Here is a 22,884-nt window from a genome sequence, read left to right on the forward strand (position 1 = left end):
TAACCACCAATACTGGAGCATTACAGGACTCATGTCCTCTGCTTAGAGCTTTTTTTCATGAGGAAGCATTATTTATTTTGTTTGTGTTTGTTTAATTTTCACTTTGATTTCCTTGTCAACACAGACTTCTGGTTTGTGGAGTTCTGTGCCCTGTGCACTGAAAGAAACCAGGTCACACAGCATCGTGCAGGTTTTTTTACCTCCTGGGGAGGGAAATAGAGAGCCTTGCTGTCCTGATTCATGCACATCCTCCTGCTTAAGCAGCAGATTCAGATTACACGGGGGAGATAAGGTTGGGATGTGTCAGGGTTTTTAAATGACCAGTTCAGTACAGTATCAGTTGTATTCACAAGCTGATATTCCTCTCTGGAGAGAGTCGAAATGGCTTTGACTGAAGCCCTCAGAGATCCATCACTGCAGCCCAGGTGGTCTCTGCAGGTGCAGATACAGGAGTCTGGTGGCAGAAATGTTGTGTCAGTGTGTCCTTTGAACAGCTAAGGTGACCTGGTGGTGGGGAGGAAGGAGGATATCAAATTTCAATTAATTTTTTTTTTTTTTTATTACCAAACATACAATTCTTTTGCAAATACAACCTGCAGGTCTTACATTGGAGAAACCTTGACCAGGAAAGTGGTGTCAGCTGGTGGAAGGGGGTGTTGGTGGGGCCACAGAGCTGGGGAGGTGTTGAGACAGGAGCTCTGTGCTCAGCAGCTGAAGGGTCAGGTTGCTGCCCAAAACCTGACAAGACAAGGTAAACTACAGTGGATGTGGGAGGATTGGCAAAAAATGTAGGCTTTACATACTAAACTACAGAATTGCTAGTGATGGAGCCAAGTCTGATTATTTGCAACACTGGATAAAAAAGTTAAAAGCAGCTTTGATCAGAATTAATCCCTGCATTTATCAGTCCTTAGTTCTGCTGATAACTGGGGTCAGAAAAACCTACTTACAGTTCATCTCACCCTCTGTGGTTTGGCTTCTCTGGCCGAGTGCAGCAGCGCGTTTCCTGAGCAAATTGTTCTCCCTGGATTGTGTCCCCAAAAACGGACGCAGCTCGCTGTGGCTTCGACGTGAGGAGCAGCCCGTGGTGAGCCCATTGTCTCAGCCTCTGCTCCTGTTGACACAGACACTCAGGCTGTTTTTCCATGTGGGAGGGTTTCATCCTTTGGGTTCAAACAATCGCTCAAAGCCACGGTCACAAATAAGACGTTGAGTTGTCTCATCCTAGGAATTGTGTTGTTGCAGGAGGTGAACAAAGGCTCAGTCAGGCTGTGCTGGTCGATGTGGTTGACATGAGATCCTGAGGCTGGAGTAATGTTGTGGTGCTGAGCCAGGTTCACACACAGGTCCTTGGGATGTGGATGTTGTTAGGGCACGGTCTTTCTGTCCCCATTGTGTTCTTCACACAGGAATGTCTCTGTTTTACCCCAAAAATGGCTCCTATGGGAAGATGGGCTCAAACTGGCTTTGAGATGAGGGGTGTAGTGACTGGGAATCAAGCATGCCAGGGTTTGTGGATGAGCATGCATTTTGTTCCCTTTCTGTTGAATGGGAGCTCTTCTCCTGACAGTAATCAGTGATTCTTGATGTGAGGGTACCTGTTTGGAGAGCAGGGGATAAATTTAAACTGGGAAACAACAGAAGGGCTTGACTGCTTCCAGAAAGGAGCTAAAGCTTGGAGTGATAGAAGACATCCTGTGTTGTCCATAGATTAAAGGTAAATCTTTCAGGGTATGAAGAGCAAGTCTGAAAATACATTGTTTGCTTTTGAATAAAAAAGTGAATAAACAGAAATTTCCATAAGACTTTAGCTCATAACTTCAACCTGGTGGTTGTCTGGTGGTCCTGGGTCCACCCAAAGCTGTGTCTCAGTGGATGAGATGAGCTGCATTTCCCAGTAACTCCTTCTGTCCTTTTCTTCTGTGACACTAAAATTTAAATGCATCTTCAGTGAGGAAAAGTGTTTTGGGCTTAGACTGGGAGTTGATATGGGGAGCGCTGTGGGTGATTTGTATCTGCAGTGTGGGTGTCAGAAAATAAACAGCAGAACTTTCTTAATAGTGAAAGTTCAGGATGTGACCATGTTTCCTTTTACAGCGGGCAGTTCTCAGTGCTTTATATGATTTATAACCAGTAGTATTGTGCATTAATTGCATTGCTGATGATTAAAGGCCTCATCACCTCTGTTGTGAAGGCAGTGGGAATGTTTCCATTTGCTTTACTCTGCTCTTCAGGGAAGCTCAGATCTAAACTTTTGCTATGAAACACTACCCATGGCAGCAAGAAATCCAGAAGACAAAGCTTTTAAAGTAATTGGGTGATATTCATTACACACAGTGGAATCAGTGAGAAACTGTTAAGGTGTCAAAGTTGATGTTTAGGTAGTCTCATTAAATACCTCTGCATTTTCTGGTGGAACTTAAGGAATAATTCTCCTGAAGTATTTTTACATTTCAGGCTTTTTATGATAGCTAATTCTGGAGATTTCAAATTTCAGATGGTCTGTGCTGCTCAAAATCTGCTCAGGTATTGGCAGGAAGCCTGTGCTGAGAGGCATCTGGTCAGAGTGACAGTGATGCATTGAGGGAATACTGTGTCCTTTACCTTGAGAGTGTTTTCACATCAGCTTTATGTTATATTTTGAGTATAGTCACCAAATAAAATTATAAATTATTCTCCCTGTATATAAAAAGTGGCAAAACCTGTTGGTTTACCAACTAAAATAGTTTTCTGTGAGTTTCTGTGAGGGGTATGTGGTCTCTTCTCTTACCCTGGATAGAATCTCAGAAAATGGTACTGCAAGCTTAATAATTTTTGAGGGCAAGGCTGTAGCAGTTACGTGACTGAAAATCCTCCCTGGAGGAGGCTGTGCTCTGCCTTGAGGAATCATCCTACAGCTCTTCCTGCGCTACCAATGACCCAGTTTGCCCACGCAGATGGGTTGGATTTGTCAGAGAGGAGCGCGGAAGGTGTGGAGCAGATGTTGTCGCTGCTCTGCTCAGGAAAGGCTCCTCTCCTGTGCTGCTCCTCCCCACTAAAACCTGGAATTAAGTGTCTGCAAAGCTGCTGGAGGTGCAGGTGTTGGGTAGCACCATGTTATTGTGGGAATTATGAGTTTTGCAGGCATCTCTTAGAACTTTGCTGGTATGGACAAAGCCACTTGAGGTTACTTCTGCTCCATGCTCTCTGCTTTGTTTCTCCATGCACCATCTGGAGAAGTTGCTGTTTGGTTGTTTCCCAAGGGATGCCATTTCCTTAAAAGTTCATGTGAATTAACTCTCTGGAAGTCTGCATTTCTGAGTGCACATTTGAGCTTTTGGGGAGGCCTAGAGGGAATGGAAGGGGGCTATGATGCTGAATAACTTGCAGGGAAGCTTTGGAAGGAGTAAATTCAGTTGTATGTGAATTGTTGGCCTGATTTGGCTCCCCCTCCATATTTTGTGATCAATACCTGTTTGTGCAAAAATGAGTGTGCTTAAGGAATCCTGCTTCCCACTAGTGAACTGCTGCTATTGAATTATTTTCTCTAACATATGGAGGTGCAAAAATGGCTTGTCATACCAGAATTTTGTGGATTTTGTACCAATTGCTGTGTGTGCCATGTGAATGTCCTCATCTGTGCAGTACAAAATAACCTTTCAAGGTGTTCAGAAAAGAAAATCTTTAAAGCAGTTGAGCCGTAGTCTGTGGTTGCACTCTCTGTTTGCCCTTGTTTGCATATTTAATTATTCCCTCTTGTGTTTTTCAATCTAGAACGTGGTCCAAAACCATTCCTGGCAAGGTCGAATTCTTCTCCAGCGAGGGCTCGGACACCTCCATCCCCATCCCCATCGTGCCGCTTCCAGGTGTCGATGACTCCTACCCCCCCCAGAAGAAATCCTTCATGATGCTCAAATACATGCATGACCACTACTTGGACAAATACGAATGGTTTATGAGGGCTGACGACGACGTTTACATCAAAGGGGACAAACTGGAGAACTTCCTCAGGAGCCTGAACAGCAGCGAGCCGCTGTTCCTGGGGCAGACCGGCCTCGGCACCACGGAGGAGATGGGGAAGCTGGCGCTGGAGCCGGGAGAGAACTTCTGCATGGGGGGGCCAGGAGTGATCATGAGCCGGGAGGTGCTGCGGAGGATGGTGCCCCACATCGGCGAGTGCCTGCGGGAGATGTACACCACCCACGAGGACGTGGAAGTGGGACGCTGCGTGCGGAGGTTCGCGGGGGTGCAGTGTGTCTGGTCCTACGAGGTAAGGACGAGGGGAATGGGGAGATGGCTTTTGGGGGAGGCAGAGGGTTGCTGCTGTACACAGCAGTTCCCCCAGCCCTCACCTCCCTCTGCAGCATCACCATCCAAATGTGCGGTTTCTGCGCCTTTTGTTTCCTGCAAGCGTCACCCTTGGAAAGACCTAGAAAAATTTGGAAATGCAGCAGTAAGGAGGGAAATGGAGGAACATTCATTATTCATAACAGATATTTTTATTTGGATAGAAAGGGAATAAGCTTAAATCAAAATGGCCTCGAGTGCCTGCAGTCCTGAGTGTCCAAGCCTCTTTTATCTTCTTTAGCTGAGTACGCCATGGTGTCAGCATGGGAAATGGATGATACAATTACCGTGTTTCTTACTGCTGTTGAAATGTGTGAGGCTGACAGATGTTTGCCCTGACAGTGACAGTTTTTCCCCAAACTGGAGAGGTCTCATGGTGGCTGGCACTGTAACCCTGCATGCTGAGCTGCCTCCTGGCAGCCCAGATCTGCTGCTGCTCCGGGCACTCGCTGGCAGCCCCATCCTGCAGGCGCCTGCTCAGCAGGTCCTTGACGTCAGCAGAGACAAGCCACCACTCTTACCGAAACTCGTGGTCTGCCCACACTGATGTGCCTGCAAATTTGGCATTTTGGGGGAGAAAAAATGAGAGAGCCTGGTTGTGGCAGAGTTTCCTGCTGCTGTTTGTTGTGAGCAGCTCCTCCCTGGGGTGACAGGGGCTTCTCCTGCCTGGGTGAGCTGGGCTCCTTGAAGTGAGTCCTGGCTGTGTACAGACTGCATGGTTGAAAACACCTCCTGGGCTTGACCTGCACTTTCAGCAGGGCAAATGCTGGTGGGTCTGCCTTAGAAATATGGGAGAAGTTGAAAGCAGAAGAGAGGTTGAACAGTTTGTCTCTGTACACAAACATTTATGACCTGACGCAACTACGTCCTTTTATGAGATGTGGTGAAGGGGGTTTCTTCTGCCTGTGTGACAGGAGCTGTGGTCACACTGACAGGGTGGTCACAGACAGTGACAGGTACTGCTGCTGAGCCACTCTTTCACTGGCAAAGACTTGGGTTTAACTTTTGACACTCAGTTTCTGCCCCCAAAAGCTGCTGCTTTGTTTCAGTTCACAGTTCAGCGACTGGGAAGCCTCTGAGGAAGGGGAAGGAGGTTTCCAGCTGCAGTTATTAATTAATATCTTCTGTGCCTGGAGATTTTCTGGACTAACAGTGCCTCTCTCCACGTTCCCTGCTTTCAGACCTGGAACTAGTTTATGTCTTGCCAGCATTGTGGTTTAGCCATTCGTAAAGAGTCAGTAACTTTTTCCACAGTTTTTAGCAGCATAAAATTTTTACTATAGACATTCAGAGTAGAAATAACTTCTGGTGTGAATGCCTGTACCATCTGGCATTTGATAAGTTACTGAAGGTCAGCATTTTGGTCCTATTGAAACTGGCAAAGAGCTCCTAAATTCAATATAACCAAATGTTGGGCTGAAATAGCCAATGATAGCCCACAAGTGCACTGGGAATGCTGTCTGACAGGAATAGATGGGGCTTTCTCATAATCTGTTTTGTTTGATGAGCTTCTGTTATTATCCTTAATGCTGGATTCTCCTAAGTGCCATGAATTGCTTAAAATTGGTTTGTGTGAAGTGTATAAACTGTTGGGCGTTCAGAAGTAACCCGTGAGTGTGGGATGTTGAGGCTCAGCTGTTTGGGAGAGTAGGAAGAGTTTCAATGACAAAAGGACATAGCTTCTGCAAGATGTAGGTCCACTCTCATTTAGTTGTGGCTTTTCAGTTTAAATACCTGTCATCTTTTTTGATCTGCTCCTCTCATTGCCCAGATGAAATGTGTCTGGTATTTTATTTCAGATAAAGCACTAGCTGTGTGAAAAAACACAGCTGTCGCAACAGCTGTGTTAGGAAGGCTTGGTGTAAAAACGACATTTTCCATGTCTTGTATGTTCATGAACATCAAGTAACAGGCCACTGTAAGTGAATTGCAAAATGTTGTGTTTCACTGAGCTTCTGATAGAGCAAAAAGTTTATCTGTGTCTGCTCTGCTGGGGCACAGCCACCACATCCTTCACAATTTCCATTGGAAGAAAAGCTGTGACAGCACAAGGCTCAGCAGACAGAGCAGTGTTGGCCTTAGAAATCCCAGACCTCAAACTTCTCCTTTGCAGCCTGCACTTCCTATCCTAAAAAGGCTCAAGTGGCAGCACAAGTGAGGAGCTCAGGTCTCTGCTGTCACCCCCAGCTCTCTGGGTTTCCTTCTCAGCATCTCAGGCGTGGAGTGCCCTCACCTCACTGCGGGTGGCTTTTCCCTGCACTGTTCTTGTGGTGGGCTCCCTGCCCAGAATCATTTTACTCATCTCCATGACTGTCACTGCCCCCTTTCTCTGATTTTAGGATCCCACAATGTCTTTACTGTGCTGCTCATCTTCCCTGGCCGTGGCTCTGGTTGTGTGCCCGAATGCATCACCAGGCCTGGCTCTGTGTGGCTTTTCTGCTCGCAGCAGTCTGTCTCAAAACCTCTTTTTTCACCCCTTCCTGTGTTTCTGTCACTCCTCTGCTCTCTGCAGTGCCTCTCAGACCACTTCATCAGAGTGGCACCGGTTATTGCCCGTTTCAAGACTTGTGAGGATTTGTTCACACTGTTCCTGCCATCAGGAGCTTTTCAGCAGAGACAGCAGAGGAACTGACACCACCATTCTTTGGACTTCCTGTGTCATCTCAGCCCAGAAGAGCAGCAGCAGCGTGTGCAGGGTTGAGGACAACTGCAACTCTCAGGGCTCTGGGGAGCTCTGAGCCATCCAGGCTTTGGGAGCACTTTGCAGCCCACAATGGATTTTAAGCTCCTGTGACCAGGCTCGGAGCTGTTCCCTTGTTTGACACAGGTTGAGTGAGTCACAGATGAGACATGGCTGTTAAATGTAAGTTCTTTAGGGCAAGGATTATCATCATTGTAAAAACAAAACCCAGACTGGCGCTGCTGTTTGACAAATAACTATAAAATTCAGTGTTCTATAGGGTGGAGCAGCTGAAGCCAGAGGGTTTATGCAGCAAATGATAAGAAAACAGTCATGAAAAGAATGGAGCTGTGAAATCTCTGAAGCTTCCAGGAGGATGCTTGAGAGGTTATGAAGAAATACAGAGTGTAGTCCTTTTTCTTGAGGAGAACTGGAGGCTTGGAGTGAACTTTCTCAGAAGTGGTTCTGCATTTCTAGTGAATATTGGTATTTTAGACTTCTGGCACATTGCTGGGTGTTATTTCAGACTTAAGTCTCCTTTCTTCCCTTTCCTCCCACCAGTAGTTCTTCCAGTCCATCTCATGTGTATCACAGGGACGTGGAAGTTCTTCTTTTCTCCTACACTGCCATGTGGTGCCACGCAGGGTCTTGGATTTCAGCCTGAGAACATGTTCTGGTTTTGATGACAAGCTCTTTCATTTGTGATTTAAACCATCCCAAAATTATTGTTGATTCTCAGTATTGTGTCTAATATTTTCTTTAAATGTACCTGCATTACAAAGTCACCACTGTGTAGCTTGGTGTTGTTTCAGCCTTGTTTTGCAGCTGTTGCTGCATAATTTCCTAATTTGTGGTTAACAGCTTCACAACTTTATTACAGGCTCTTTGTAGCTGCTAGAAGTTAAGGCAGTGCTGATATATCTCATTAATTTTTTCAGTATTAAAACCCTTCTGACACATGCTGCTTTCAGGTGATACCAATTCCTTCCTGTGTGTCCTACAGTGCAATAGAAACAGGTGGATCCAATCTTTTTCTACCTCTGACAGGTATAAATGACCAGTTTTGTCTGTCTTATCTCCTGTTCTGATTGAGGTTGTGGGAGAAATAAGATGAGATGCAGCAAGTGACAGGATTTTTTACACTATACTTGGAAAAGAAGATGTGACGAGGGCAGCGATCACACCAAGAAAGGTGAGGAAGAGCAGGTCCAACTTTTTGGGTGTTGATGAGGGGGAAAATAGAAAATTAGAAATCCCAAACCTGGTGACCAGGGATAGCAGGAGGCTTTGGGAGAAGGGGGTTTGAATTAACATTTTGTGTGGTCTTTCATCTGGAGTAATTGAAGATAATTGCTACTGAAGTTAAGAAAGCCCTTAAAGTGCACATTATATCTGCCAAGTACACTGGCAGTGCCAGAACGTAGCATTTCTGGGATGGATGTTCCCAAGGGCAAAACTGAACTTTATGTTTTCTGTAGGTCAGCTGGGGGGAAAAAAAAAAATAAAAAAAAAATTACTCCTGCAGTGATTGATCAGTTCTGAATGACTGGAAAGAGGTGCTGTTAATGGCAAACCTCCAGTTCCTTTGCTTTATCCTTTGTGGAAACCTTTTCTCATTAAAAAAAAAAGGAGATTGATCCTGTTGTGGCTGGGTGGTGAGTGACACCCAGCACAGTGTGTGCTCTCAGGGCAGTGCAGGGTGGGGTTTGTGAGGAGGTGCTGGGTGTTCTGGAGCACCTCTGTTCTCTGCAGACGCCAGGGACAGTGGGGTTGGACTGTGGGCTTTGGTTGTTCTTGCTCTGTGAACCTCTCCTTGGACTCCCAGCCAGCAAATGAAAGATTTGTCTTGTCTTTGTGGTAGGAGCTTCCAGCAGTACTCCTGAAATGAGACATTATTATGTGTCTGTATTGTCCTGGCTTCAAAGCTTGGACGTTTTCTGAAGTCAGAGCATGGAAACTTGGCAAACCCTGACAGCACAGACACCTTATCTCACTGTGGGAGCAGCCCACTGCATCTCTTAATTTCCAGAAACCTGTGATGTGAATTGTGTGTGAGAGAGAGGGAGGATACAAGCATGCCCAGAGTTTTAGGGTGGATGTTTATATACTGTCTTTGCTCCAGCACTAAATTTTATCTTTGGAACGCCTCAGAGATGTCTTTTTGGCTTCGGATTAAGATGTAAGTGGGTGGCCATGCATTCTGGGGATGGATGGAGATTGAGCTCCCTGAAGGTAATGAGGAATGGCATTTTATCAAAGGACAGACAGGTAAGACTAGAGAAGAGCATTATCTGGGCAGGGGAGGTGATGCATGGGGCACAGGGTGAGACTGAAATACATGACTGATGTGACAGGGAGTCCATGACAACAGTGGGGGAGGCAGCGTGGGATGACCACTGTGGTCTGATTTTAGTGTTTGCTGAGGAGGAGGGCACAGAGGTCAGGGGAGAGAGTAAAGGCTGCAGACTGGGTTTGTGAAACCCAGGTGTGGGTTAGGAAGATTTGGAAGGTTTGGAATGGGAAACAGGTCTCAGGTCCGCAGCCAGGTCCTGACCTGGCTCTTTCACTTCAGAAAATAACTGAGTATTTGAGAACCAGATATTCCAAAGAGGGAAAACTTGACATTATTGAGTGTTTTCCTGCTGACTTCTGAATGCAGGTTTATTCTGTGTTGTAGAAATGAAGAGCAAGTGTTGTAACAAAACTTGAGTCTGGGTTCCACTCACTTTGTGCCGAATATCCTTTTCAGAGAGGAGGGCTGGGGGGTTTGTGCTGAAACAGAGAGGCCTTTCCAGGCTGTAGAGCCTGTTTGGGACTGACCTAGTTTTTGTGAGCACATGGTTAATCTGTCCTTAGTTAGCTGGATGACTTGACCTAATGCCTAAGCTGAGGGTTGCTGAAATGAGGACTTTGATGGTGTCGTGCAGACTCTTAGGAAGCTTCAGCCATGAATCCAGCAAACAGAAGTATCGCTTTTCCCCCATTACTGTTGTCTTGGAGTGCAGTGATTTTGTTATTAATTAGGATCTGTTCAGCCTGTTGAGTTGAGGGAGACATCAGGATTAGTTGTTACCTTGAGGACAAGTCAGGAAAGGCTAATCTTCCATAGCATGACAGGACAAAGAACTCTAATAAAATAGCTCATCATGCCAGTTTCTTCATTAAGACACTCAGAAGATAGTTGAGGATTTGAGGTTGTTCTGTTGAACAGCAGTGGGGATAGGCAGAAGGAGGTGAGTCTGAGACTAGAAGCTTTCTATTGTATATTTTTCTTTTGAACTGATGGGAAAGCCATCCTGCTTTTGTAGGGTAAAATCTTACTTTACAGCTTGCTGGAGCTGTGATCCTCTGGTAGGGGAATCCCACCTGACTGGAGACCTTGGAAGGACACTGTTAAATTCCAAATCTAATCAATGGCAATCCCAGGAATACCTTTGTTGTCAGTTATCTCCTATGGGTCAGTGATATCTGACCAAACATTGAGCCAGCAAGTTTCCTTTTTCAACTTCTTTCGGGCTTATTTCTGTGTGTAAAAGATGAAGGTGAGGGGAATAAACCATTTCATGGATACCTCTGTATAGGACCAGTCTCTCTCTTAAGTGTCCTGTGTGACTAGACAGTGATAAAAATAGATTAAAAACTTGTTTTTCTTGACTGAAGGGGACACAAATGTTATCAGCTGGGCCTCTCAGTTACGTAGAGGGTGACTGTGACCTGCATGCTTGGGGGAGGCAGGGTTAATTGTGTTAATTTGGAGAGAATATTTGTATTTTTTTCCCTCCATCAGTTAAAGTCAAGTTCTGTGAGCAGCTTAAAGCACCAGCAGCAAGGAGGTGTCAGAGCCTGTGAGCATGGGAGAGAAAAGCCAGGCTTCTTTGGTGGTGGGAAGTAAAAATGAAGTGCTGATGTGGGGAAGGGGCTTAATATAAACTTAGCTGAGGTCACCAACAGGGTGGATAGGAACACACAGCTTAAATGCTTTCAGTGCTACCTGTACCATAATTGGAGCATAATGTTTTAAGAAATACTTGATTTTTTTCAATGAAAATAATTGAATTATCACTGAGAAGAAACAAAGCTAGGATTTTTTAAATGGATGGACACAATGGGTCTCCGAGTGATATCTATTTGTTACTTCAAAAAAACCTAACAACCAAATTTGGTGTAAAAGATCACCATTTTCTTTTGAACTTTCAACGAATGAGCATAGATAATGTTCTGTACAGTGGCTGTAGCCACAGTGGTGTGTAGCACTAATCTGCAGTGAAGGGTTTTCTTAATGCTTTGGGAAAGAATATTTCCTAGCAGGCTGGGTGCTGAGACACTTCCCTTGCTCCCTGGGCTGATGGTGTACCAGGCCAGTGTCTGAGGATACATTTGTGATCTGTACAGTCACGTTTTCCCCAGTTCACACTGTTTGCAGTCACTGGTGTGTGCTGGGAAAGATCCCAGAAAGAGCTGTGAACAGCAGCTGACTCCTCACCCTAGCCAGGAACTCCCAGTTCATCTTTTGCTTCTCCGAAATTCAGTGTCCTTGATGAACTTTACAGCCCCCCAGTGCTGACAAGGCAGAAAATGGAGTTTGGTGCTGCTTTTTTCATAGCTTGCATCTGCAGTTACAAATGAGAACTGCACGTCTTGAGTGTCCCTGTGTGCTGTTCCCGAGTGTACCTCACATCTCAGGATAGAGATTGGCTTTTTTGGGCTGGGGGGGAGAACATGGGCAGAGAAGATGCAAGATGACAACCTGAAACAGTTTAACCCTGTTCTGGCTGTGTCTGGTGGCCCTGGGGATGGGGGGAGTCTGTAATCTGGCTGCACAGAGGATTAATTGCCCTGCATTTGTCTAACCTCATTTCCTGTAGACACCTCCCAGCTCCAGAGCTGCCGTTTTGTATTCTAAACCCATCTGATTTGAAGCAGAGAACTCAATTCTACTTTGCTGGACTGTTACACCATCTTAATTGATCTTTAAAATCCTTAAAACATTTTCTCACTAATTTCCTGTGTTAAAAGCTTATCTGGACTCCTGGTGGTGTGAACTTTTCATGGTTATCAGCTGGAGACCTCTTAAAATCTTGCCAGAAATCCTGACTGCCTGAAGGGTGGGGATTATCTTCCTGCATGCCTCGACCAAAATGACCTTTATGTGTCACAAAGAAGTTGGGAACTTAATTGGAAAAGTTTGGGGGACTAAGTGGTTTTGTTTTCTTAAATTTTAAAGTTTCAGCTAAAAGTGTATTAGAGAGCCCTTACAAAACTGAAAGTTGAGTTCTGGTTATTTCTGGTTAGATTTTTTACATGAAAGTAAACTTCTTTCTGCTGGTAGCCTCAGTGAGAGCAAGTTAGTGGTTTTTTTTTTCCAGTTGCGTCTTGAGCAAGTTAAAAGTGGTGCTACAATAATGAAACAAAAGTAAAAGTTGTGACAGATTTTTGTGGGGGGACTCTTGAGAACCTATTGAACTTCGTGCCAGTTACTTGCAGCTTGTGTGGTAATGGTGATTTCAGGAGAAGAATCAATGCCTGCATACAATTTATATTGCTGTTAGGGACCCAAGCTAATAGAGACCATTCTTTTAGAGTCTCTTTGAATAGGAAATATCTGTTTATCCATTTATCTCTTGCCCACACTTCAGTGTTGTGCCTGATGTGAAGTATTGGTGGCAAAAGGAGAGCCACTGCAGTGAGCTCTGTTTACCAGGGAATGAGCATGGAAGCAGTTTCACCTTTTCAGAGAGAGCTTTTTCCAGCCTGTGTGATGCCATTTTTACCTGAGCTGCTGGCAGGGACTCGCTCCCAGGGCTGCAGTGCAGGTGAAGCTTCAGTGGTCAGCTTCTGTGCTTGGTGATCTGATGTCCTGGGAGCATTGCCACAAACAGCTTCATCTGTGCTGGTTTATACTGAGAGCACATGGATGTGAGCCCTGAATGTTTGTGCAGAGCTGTGAGAGGAGGCTCCTGGAGCCAGTGCTTTGGAGTCAATAGTTTAGAAAAGGGTTTAGTAAAAGGCAAAGGCATGGCGTGCTCTTGTGTAATGAAGAGAGCACAGGTAGGGTCATGCCCACTGGATCTAAGTTCCATCCAAGTCTTTGGGTTTAATCCTTCCTACTGAATGGCTTTAGGGAGCTCCAGCTGAGCACTATATTTTTGTTCTTGGAAACAGTCTTCAGAAGCATCCGGTACTCTTTGTGGATTAAGCGCAGGTTCTGACACAGAGGCTAGGATTAGTGATGAAATAAATGGGAACCCATGGTTTGGACTCAGCCAGCGGTTCATTAGAAAGCAGAAAAGGGTAGTAGAAAACTGCCTGCAGTTCCTGAAGTGCCACTGTCACCTTCTTTCAGCTGCAAAGAAAAGCGTGTTATCAGAAAAATAAAGGGGGACATTACCAGAAAGCTCCTCTACCTCAGGGCTGCCCCAGCCCTTGTGGGGAGGCAGCCAGCACTTGGATGCTGTGTCCTTGCCTGCTGTCCTCGTGGCTGTGCTCAGCCATGTGTCAGGGTGTCCTCTGAAAGGCAGGCACAAGTCTGCTCATGAAAACTTGCTGCCTGCTCTTGTTCATGGTTGCCACTTCAGATTGGAGCAGCTGGTTCCAAAAGCGCTCCGAGAGCTGCAGCGGGGTATTAATGAAGGTTCCTCTGCTCATGGGCCTTCAATGGGTGTAATTACTTGGCAGTAACTTCTTTAAACCTTATTTGAGTTAAAGCTACATGTTTTGGCTGGTTATGTCACCACTGTATTAGTGAGGAATGCAGGAGAGAGAGTGCTAGTTTGCATTAACTGAGCTGCTTTAATCCTTTGTAACCATACTTTTTACTGTGTGCTACTGTCTTACAGAGAGAGAAAACACTTGTCCAAGGTACAGCAGAATTCACTCCTCAGCATCTCTGCATAAGGACAGTGTTCTTTGTCCTCAGAAGGACAAAGTTCTTAGTAGATAGGTTGTTGAGAATTAACAGTAAGTGTAATTCTGCATAGATATTCATTGGGGAACTGTCTGTATCTAAGGTCTGAATTTTTTATTAAGCTTTTTTCCGACAGTTCCTCTCAATGGTAGGGTGCAGAGTGGGTTAAATGCCTGACCCATTTTTTTTTAATAGTTTCCTACAGTCTTCAGACCATATGCTTGAAAAAAAGTCTTGTCCAACATTCGTGACTCAGAACATACACCTCTCACATTCATTGTCCAGGTCAGCGAAAATATTGTGCCCCTTGCATGTGTATCTTTCCTGTCCTGACAAAAGAGAAATTTGCTTACCCTTATCACAAGATGATTTATCAAGAAACCTTACCCTCACCTTAACTTACCTTGTTTGTTTAAGCTTATCACAGATTTATTAACTGGCATACTTGTTTTTATATCCTTTTCTTATTGAAGATACTTCCTAACATCCTTGGCCAAGGGGAACTTTATTTAAAAAAAAGCAAACAGCCAACAACTGTGAGACAATAGCAGATTTAATCTTCATAAAGCAGCAGGGCTTTTGCTTCCCTGGGAATGTTTGCTAACTGTGGCTTTTCCAGGTTTTGGACAGAACTATTTTTCTTTGACTTTTTCAAATATTCCTTTTTTTCTCTCCCCTCTCTCTGCCTCCCTGGAGCTGAAACATGCACTGCAGTCACTGCGAGAGCCTTTTGCAGTTGCACTTTTTCTTGCTGTGTTTTACTGGGCCCAACTGGAAGCCACTTCTGATCCTGTGGAATAATGTGTTTGGCTGAATCCTGAAGTTTGCTGCTGCTGTGTGTGCTTGTACTGAGGAAAAACCATCCACATGGTTTCTTATCTTCCTCAGGCCAAAAATAACACCACGGCTCCTGCGGCCTTGAAGAATTAGCCTAATTTCAGAACTGGAAACCAGGGCGAAGATGAAAAGTGTGTTTCAAGATATATAAAATAGCAGCTGGGTGCTTAAGCACGAGGATGAAAGGCCTTTGTCTGGGGCTCTGGCTGGTGGATCACAAGTATTTGTGATGATCTTTTGCAGGGACGAGCCTCTGCTGAATGGCTCTGCTTTAAACCAGGCCGTGAGGTTCCGACATGGGACCTGCAAGCGAGGGGGATGAAGGTGAGGGCAAAGTCATCTTCTTGTGGCTGCAGAGTGGCTCCTGCAGATCCCTGACGTGGGTCATTCCTCCATCCTGCCTTGTGCCATCTGCCCTGGGGTCCCTGGGGCAGGGGAGGTGTGAAATGTGTAACCCCGTTTATCCTGTGAGGTGGTCAGGCCGTACAGAAAATGCCTTGTTTCTGTTCAGCCAGCACAAAGGCTCTTTTATAGCTGCTTGGCCATACATCTGTCGAGGTGCCTCAGACTGTTAGCACTGGTTACTGTTTGAGGTATGCAGCTCCCAGGCTGTGATGTACAGTGATATGTTGTTTATATGTTGCCTCCCTTTCCTTTTGAGGATAGGGAGCTGTGCTGTGTCCTGCCCTGAACAAAGCTGGTGTTAGTTATGGGATGGAGCAGTAGCCTGGAGATTTTCCTCTTTAAAAGCAGACTGGAATCCTTCTGTTTCACACTTTGAATTAAACATCTGAATTTGGCAGTGACTGCAGGACAATAGAACTTTCTCTGGGGAAAGTTGTCTTCAGTTTCTTCTCCAGAGGCAGACCTGGCTTGAAAGACATTGTGTGCACCATAACAGAGGCACCCCAGTCCATCACCAGGCACTTAAATGGAAAAAACCCTGACTTCTTAAAATTTTTGAACTTTATTGCAGCCTTTGGATTAATTTCCCCATCTTTTCCCCGCCTCCACTGTTACTTCTTTTCTCCTGCACGTGTCCTCATGCTCGTTCCACAGACACTTGGCTGAAATCAGTCCTGCCCAGAAATGCACACTCATCTTCTGAAATGCTGGGGAGGGAGTGAGAAGAGGCGCTGTAAACTGACAAAGTCCTGGTGATTTGGGAATCTCTGGGTTTGTCTCCTGAGGTCTTCAGACATCTTGAGGTTTGCCATCTCCCGTCTCCTGTGTTTGGTTTTCTGAGTTGGTTTTTTTAACCCCACAAAGCTATCTGACAGCTCTTCAGTTCCATTCCAAAATAGCTTTCTGATGCTGTCACTGCTGGCTTCTTGACTCAAATTAGAGCTTGGGTGGAAAAACAACTTTTCATCAAATTACCATGAGATAGATCTCGTGGGATGGAGGAAGAGCAAGAGAGGGATGTGCTGTTTCATGTTAAGCTCTCTTGTTTTGACTTTGATCTCCCCTTCTGCTCTCTTAGTGTGGATAAATAGCGAGATTTGGTAGCTGAGTGTGGCAAAAGGTGACTTGGGGTGGGTCCATGGCACTTTCCACCACTGAGTCCCTGTCCCTTGAGGGCAGCAGCTCTGCCCTGTCCTTGATGTCGACACCCAGCTCTGCCTTGGAACATGTGCCTGTGCTTGCTCCCCTCTCCAGGGAGTATTTCTTCTTGAAGATCTGTTTTGGCTTTGAAGATACATTTAGGCTTTTTTGTGGCCTGTTTCACAAGAGGGTGAGAAGTTACTCTTCAGCTTAATTTTAGACTGGCTGTTATTCTCGAGCAAACTTGAAGTGTGGTTTTGACCTTGCTCTCAGGGAAACTTGGAGGAACCTGATTTCCCAGTCCATTGAGGGAACTGTTACCCCGGGTCTAGAATTTTGTGCTTTACCATCAAAGGGCTTTGCAAACCTTTCCTGTGCTCCTTCCACGCTGTGGAACAACAGCTCTCCCCACATGGCACGGGGTTATCCCCAGGGCACAGGAGGAGGTACTGTCAGGGTGAGGTGTAGAGTGTAAGAGGTCCTGACTCTGTCCTGCAGCCAAACCACACCTTCCCTCCCCTCTTTCACCAGTCCCTGCAATTAAAATTCCACCGTCAGGGCTGAAGTGAGGTGAGGCAGGAGCAGACTTGCTTTCAGGAGGGAGAGGGAGAACCAAATTTTCTGCTGGAATGGACCTTTTGCTAGAGCAGCATCAGGAAATGTGCTCTCCCCACCTGTTTAGGGACAGAAAAGTCACAGGCAGAAATTGCAAAAATAATCAGCATGGTGTGCTCCGGGGCCCAGAGGGCATCAGGAGGAATGAATTGAGCTGGGAGCGAGGAGCCCTGCAGACAGACCTGCAGATCTCCATCAGCCTTTCTGAACCGTGGCCCAGGGCAATCACTGGAGATGGTTTCCTAATAAAACTGAGGGAGCCCAGCTTGCAGGGGTGCAGATGAGCCTCTTCACTGGTACCAGGGAGCAAAGCGGAGCAATGGCAAAGAACCTCTTGGAGGTGAAAGGTGGTGAAAGCAAGAGAGCCAGAGTGAAACCCAGAGGGGGGTCTGGAGCCTAAGTAATTTCAAATATTCTAAACAGAGGTCCCGTGAGTAGAGATACAAGGGAGCTACATTCCTTTGGCATTTGCAGTATCAGGCAGGCTAAAGTAAGTGCTCTTGTGCAACGCTCTGCTGAGAGCTTGTGGAGCAGATGCTGCTCCTTCTGTAGCTGCTGCTCCAAGTGAACCAGATCCTTGCCTGGGTAAATCAGGGAGATGTTTACAGGTGCTCACCTCTGCTGGGGACCACCAGAGGGGCAAAATTTGAGGTGGGAAGTGCTGAGGAGGAGGAAAAGCAGTCACTTGCAGATGTTGAAGGAATTATATCCTTAAGGAATGTCAGGATGATGTGAAACTTCAACGTGCTTATTCTTAGTTGCAGTTTCTCTGGGAGTAGGGCGGGCTGTGTGTGGGGGTGGGCAGAGAAGGACTGAGATAGGCCTTCAGAAAGGAAGTTGGTATAAAATAAATGCAGGTAAGCAATAAAATGTTACAAGGTGCAAGCTAAGGAGCAACCTGCTGTTTTCACTGGCTCTCACTGGGACACAGCTCTAATCCTTAAAGCCGGAAATCATATCTGATGGGCTACAATAATCTTATTTTTCCTAGACGTAAAACTCCCTTATGCCTGTCTCCCCTAGGCAAGGTGGAATACCTGCCAAAAAAGCAACATGCTGTGAGCCTCAGCTGCTTCCACATGCCAGCAAAACCATCCTGCGTGGAAGTGACAAGTGTGTTGCTGATGGGATGTGTTCTGGCGTGGCATCCGAGTTAAATCCAAGTGCGAGCACTCGTGCACCTGACTGATGGCCAACATAGGAAAAACACCGAGCTGCCTGAACTGTAGCTGGTGTAATTTCATGCCTAGTTACCATGCAAAACAGTCAACTCTTTACAGGTCTGCAAGTGACTTCTCAGAGTATGTTTTCTTCCTGTCCAAGCAGAGAGCGTGCAGTGAAGAACAGTGGCTTGGATTTTGTTTTCTTTGGTAGCCAATATAACGTCACTGGTTGTCTTTGTGTCTGCCTCTCTTTGTGTGGTGGGACAAAAAAGCCGTGTCCAGTTTGGGAACGCTGCCAGTTTTATCAATATGATGATTATATTCAGAAGAAAGGAGCTGCAGTGGTTCTTGTGGTGCCTCGATGGTAAATAATAGTAAAATATGGCTGTCTCTTAATATTCTGGTTAGACTCCCCCGGTTGCCACACTCTGGAAAGCACCCCTTTTCATGTAGCTGCGTGCTCGTGCACTCTGTGGTCAGCTAAAGTAAATGTGTGTGCTGGAATGTGGCAGAATCATTGTAAAACATTCCAGACCCTGTTCCTGAGCATTGTCACTTGGATGATGCTGTTGCAAAGCTGGGGTTTTTTAAAATTTATTTTTAAATCTTCAAGTGTTTGAGTTGTTGTGGTCCTTTCTAGAGGCTTTGGGGATGAAACCACAGCTATAACTTAGCAGCTTGGAAATATCTGCACAGACTCAGTCCTGCACCTCACACCAGACAATAATGAGCACTGAAAGCTAAACTGAGCCCATTGATATGGTGATGATCAGTACTCTTTTCTTTCTGATTAATATTCAACCTGTGTCTTCTATAACGTTTCAAACAGACCATGGGATTGTCCATTCTCCTCAGATCCAGTTGCCCCGTGGATTTGAGCGTGTCCTGCCAGGGAAGCTGCTGGCACTGTGTCCTGTTAGGGCAGTATCCCTGTCGGCCTGTGGTGCTGTGGTTATGTGGATGATCCAATTTGGGCTGTTTTTCATTCCCTGAGAGTGGGCCTGGGCTGAAGGTGACGGATTGCGGCGTGGAGAGAGCTCCTTCTGTGTTTGATCTGCTGTAGCGTGGAGTCTGTAATCCCACAGGGGCTGCTGTATCTCAGCTGGGAGTCTGGGAATGGTGCAGGAAGTGCAGGGGACTGTGTGCTCCAGCCCTGGCCTTGGAACGCTCACGTGCCAAGAGATTTGAGAGAGGAGCATGGACACTGTGCCATGGCCAGAGTGAGCAAGAGCAGAACCACATCTTTTGAATGATGTTTTAACTTGGAGCAAACCCAGTTTACACAAACAGCTTGGGAAAGAGAGAGCTTCTTGTCTGTGCTTTAGGGGATCTTCCTGGCTGCCCTGCCAGCTCTCATCTGCCCTGTTTTCCTTGTCACCTCCAATGTGGAGTGGACACATCGGTGCTGTCAGGGGATCAAGAGCTCACTGGCCACCAAAGGAGGCTCTCAGAGGCTGGGGATGAGCTGTCCTGTGGCTCTTGGACATCAGATGATGTTTGAATGAGGCAGTGCAGCACTGGGAGGGCCAGCACCCTCCGTCTCATGCTGGCTTGTGGCAGGTGTCCTTTGGACATTGAGAGTGGGGACTTGGATGTACAGGTTAACCGGGCTGGCATGGAAAATCTCCCAGATGCAGCTGTGGGAAATGTAGTTCCAGCCTCCCAAAAGGGCAAGAGGAAGGGTCTGTGTCAGGTGGCCAGAAACACCTTCCCTCCTGTCCCCAGCACTTTCGCTGAAGGTCAAGGCTGAGAACTCTGCTTTTCATGCCAGGGTAGCCAGGGAAGCTCACTGCGTGTAATGTCAGTGTAAGTAGGAAATTCATAGGGTCTGAAGGGGAATTAAAACACATGAAGGTCATTCAGGGAGTGCTGAGGCATGCTCATCCCTGGGTTATGCACTTCAAACCAGAGCTGCTGCTGAGTAGATCACTGCTTGCCCAAACCACAGCAAATTTAACAGGATAACAGTCTGGAGATATGATAGATCACTTTGTTTGTTGGTTTCTCTGTCTTCTGTTTGTGGGGAAGTGCTGGAAGAAATGGGGATTTGCACATGTAAATATATCTAAATAGATGTGTATATGTGCCCCCCTGCTCCCTGAAGGGAGAAGATGCCCCACAGGGGTGGGGAGATGCTCTCCCAGCAGTTCTACATCTTCTCCCCACGAGCTTCCAGGAACTGGAGCTGTTGGAAGGAGCAGGGAAACGAGGAGGGAGAGGAGAAATACCATGTGAGGCTCATTCAGCCTTTATTTCTCACTCTGCAATGAAGATAACATTGCTGGCTTGATGCTTTGTGTTTGCTGCAAATCTCACCCACTCAGCAAACTGCTGGAGGGAGCTGCTGGCAATGTCTCCAGGTAACAGCAATAAAACCCCAAGTGATTATGATATGATTTCATTTATAACCGGATGAAATGCATGGGGGATCTGCAGCAGAGCAGCTGTTTGACAGGGCGTGCAGGCAGCTCTGCCTCGTGGGGAGAGGGGAGGCCTGGGCAGTGGCACAGGCTTCCCAGCATTCTCCATAGGCACAGCTCAGCATGTCAGCTTTTTTCTTCTAGAAAAACAGATTTCTAGGAAATGCAAGATGAAGTGGTCTTTGTTTGGACTGGCCACACAATCCCCTCACGAGCAAACACTTTATCATGCCAGTTAGGCTGTGATGAGTGATGCATTACAGTAGCAGGCTTGTTGCTCAGTGTAGCTGCTGTTGCCTTTATGGCCAGAGAAAACCAGGCAGAGCTTGCTTGAAGCAGTTCAGAGCTAAAATTGCTGTTACAGCCCTTTCAAGGGAAATCCTTGTGGTAGAAGGCTTTCACATTTATTAATTAGTCTCATTTCTCTACCTTTTGAAAGACAAGTAATTCCAAAAATTAAGAATCAAATCCAGGTAAAGTTTTATTTAATGAGGTAACATTATCATGAAAGAGAATCTTGTAGTTATACAAAAATGTCTTAGAAGTGCCTTTTGTAGTTGTAAAATGCAATGAGGGTATTTTTCTTGCATTCCCCCTCCTCCCCAGCAAAACCTCACTGAGCACGTCTGGACAATGAATGTTCTTTTGTAGGGATGAACACACAATCTCAGAGGGTAAATTTGCCTTGTAAGATGTTTGCACTCACATAAAGCTCTTTTATGTGTGACATTTCCTGCATTATAGCAACCAGCTTCAAAAAAGTTAAGTCTTTAACGAAGGCTTAACTTGACATAAGCAAGGCTTGAGTTACCTTTTAAAAATGTCAGTGTCACTCAGCAAAGCCCTTAACACTGTCCTCAGATTGCTCCCAGTCCCCTCCCTGACCTGGTGCTGGGGTGTCCAGGACTTCAGTGGGTGCAGCTGGGCAGTTCTTGCAGTTGTGAGTCTGGGAACTGATAAAGGTGCATCTTCGTGTGCTCCCCAGAGGTGCATCCAACACCTTGGGTACCACGGAGGCCTCCAGTTTGTGAATCACTGAAGAAGTCTCTCAGTTGGGCAGAACTTCACCTGGGCAGAAACTCAGCCCAAGGCTCTTCTCAGCACATCCCTCCCAGGAGAGGTGCATTTAGTTTTTTTTAAAAAAAATTCCTTTTATCCTTTCAAAACTATCACCTTTAGGAATTTGCAGTGCACGGAGCAAACCTTTTGCTTCGCATGGGCAGCTGTGTGTCCACTTACTGGCTCAAGTCACTCCTCTCCTTGCATTTAGTTCCTTTTTTTCTCCTTTTTTCACACTTTTTCTTTCACAGATAGACTTTGGACACTGCTTTTAAAATTATGCAAATTTCCATCTTGACTAGAAGAGGCTGACCACTGAAGCTGCCTTGCTTTTAATGCTATTCAGGATGTGTCTTTTTTTTATCTCTTCTTCTTTTTTCCTTTCCTTCTTCAGTCAAGTCTACAAAGAATACTCTGTTTTATGTGCTTTATATGTATGATTTCTTCTTAAAGGACGACTCATTTCCTCTACTTGAGAGGTATTTTCTTAAATCTGTCACTTCCTGTCTCTTTCTTTGCTGTCTGATTTGCCAGTTTTTACATTTTTTTTGTAACTCTTCCGCTCATTAAATGCTCAAATCCCTTGGGAATTGCGTTTTGCCCAGGCGAGAGAAACTTCTTTTTTATTCTCTGGCAAGAAATATTTGACGATTAATTTAATTGCTAAATTGGCTTCTAAGCAGAAGCAGGCTTGGAAAACTGAAGGGGAATTAATCATGCTTGGTTAACAGGAGGGACTTGAAAACGTGAAGGCTGCACCAAAGACGTCAGTGAAAGCTGAGGTGCACAGTAGCTAACAAGCTTTTTGTATTTTATCATATTTTTTTTTTTATTTCTTGGTGGTTTTCACTGCTTTTTGCCTGCTTGAAGAACAGAATGTTCCCTCCCAGGGAGAGAGGAAAAGCTCAGATCCATGTGCTGGTGGGATGTATCAAGGATTTCATCCTTCACCTGTCCTGCAGCAAAAGGAGCATCCTCAAACAGCCTCACCCTGACAAATGTTTCTCTTGAACGTTTTGCAGACACTCCCACTCGATTTGGATTGAACTGTCTTTAACGTACAAACAATTGGAAATTAATTCTGCTGTAGTAAAGTGCTCAGTTCAGAACAGCAAGTGCTGTATCAGATGACATTTAAGATTATTTTGTAAAAAGTATATTTATACTGAAAGTGAAATACAGGTAAGTTGCAAGAGGTACTGATAAATAAGACCTGGCATTAGGTTGAATTTTCCTCTGATGCAAATAGGTGTAACTTGATCAGGTAGCAAGGTTATGTTGATGTACATCAGCTAAAGATTAGAAATCTTGTAGAAAATGACATACAAGTACTAC

At 45.6% G+C, this 22,884-nt stretch overlaps 1 protein-coding gene across 1 annotated transcript in view; it reads left to right on the forward strand.

Moving 5' to 3' along the window:
• CHSY1 (chondroitin sulfate synthase 1) overlaps positions 1–22,884 on the forward strand; it is a 76,423-nt gene that overhangs the window by 5,428 nt on the left and 48,111 nt on the right. Inside the window, exon 2 of the mRNA XM_058847121.1 lies at positions 3,754–4,249. Within this exon, the coding sequence (XP_058703104.1) occupies positions 3,754–4,249 (496 nt within the window). The remainder of the gene's footprint in view (positions 1–3,753; positions 4,250–22,884) is intronic.

Source organism: Poecile atricapillus, chromosome 11, assembly GCF_030490865.1.
Source record: "Poecile atricapillus isolate bPoeAtr1 chromosome 11, bPoeAtr1.hap1, whole genome shotgun sequence".
Lineage (NCBI taxonomy): Eukaryota > Metazoa > Chordata > Aves > Passeriformes > Paridae > Poecile > Poecile atricapillus.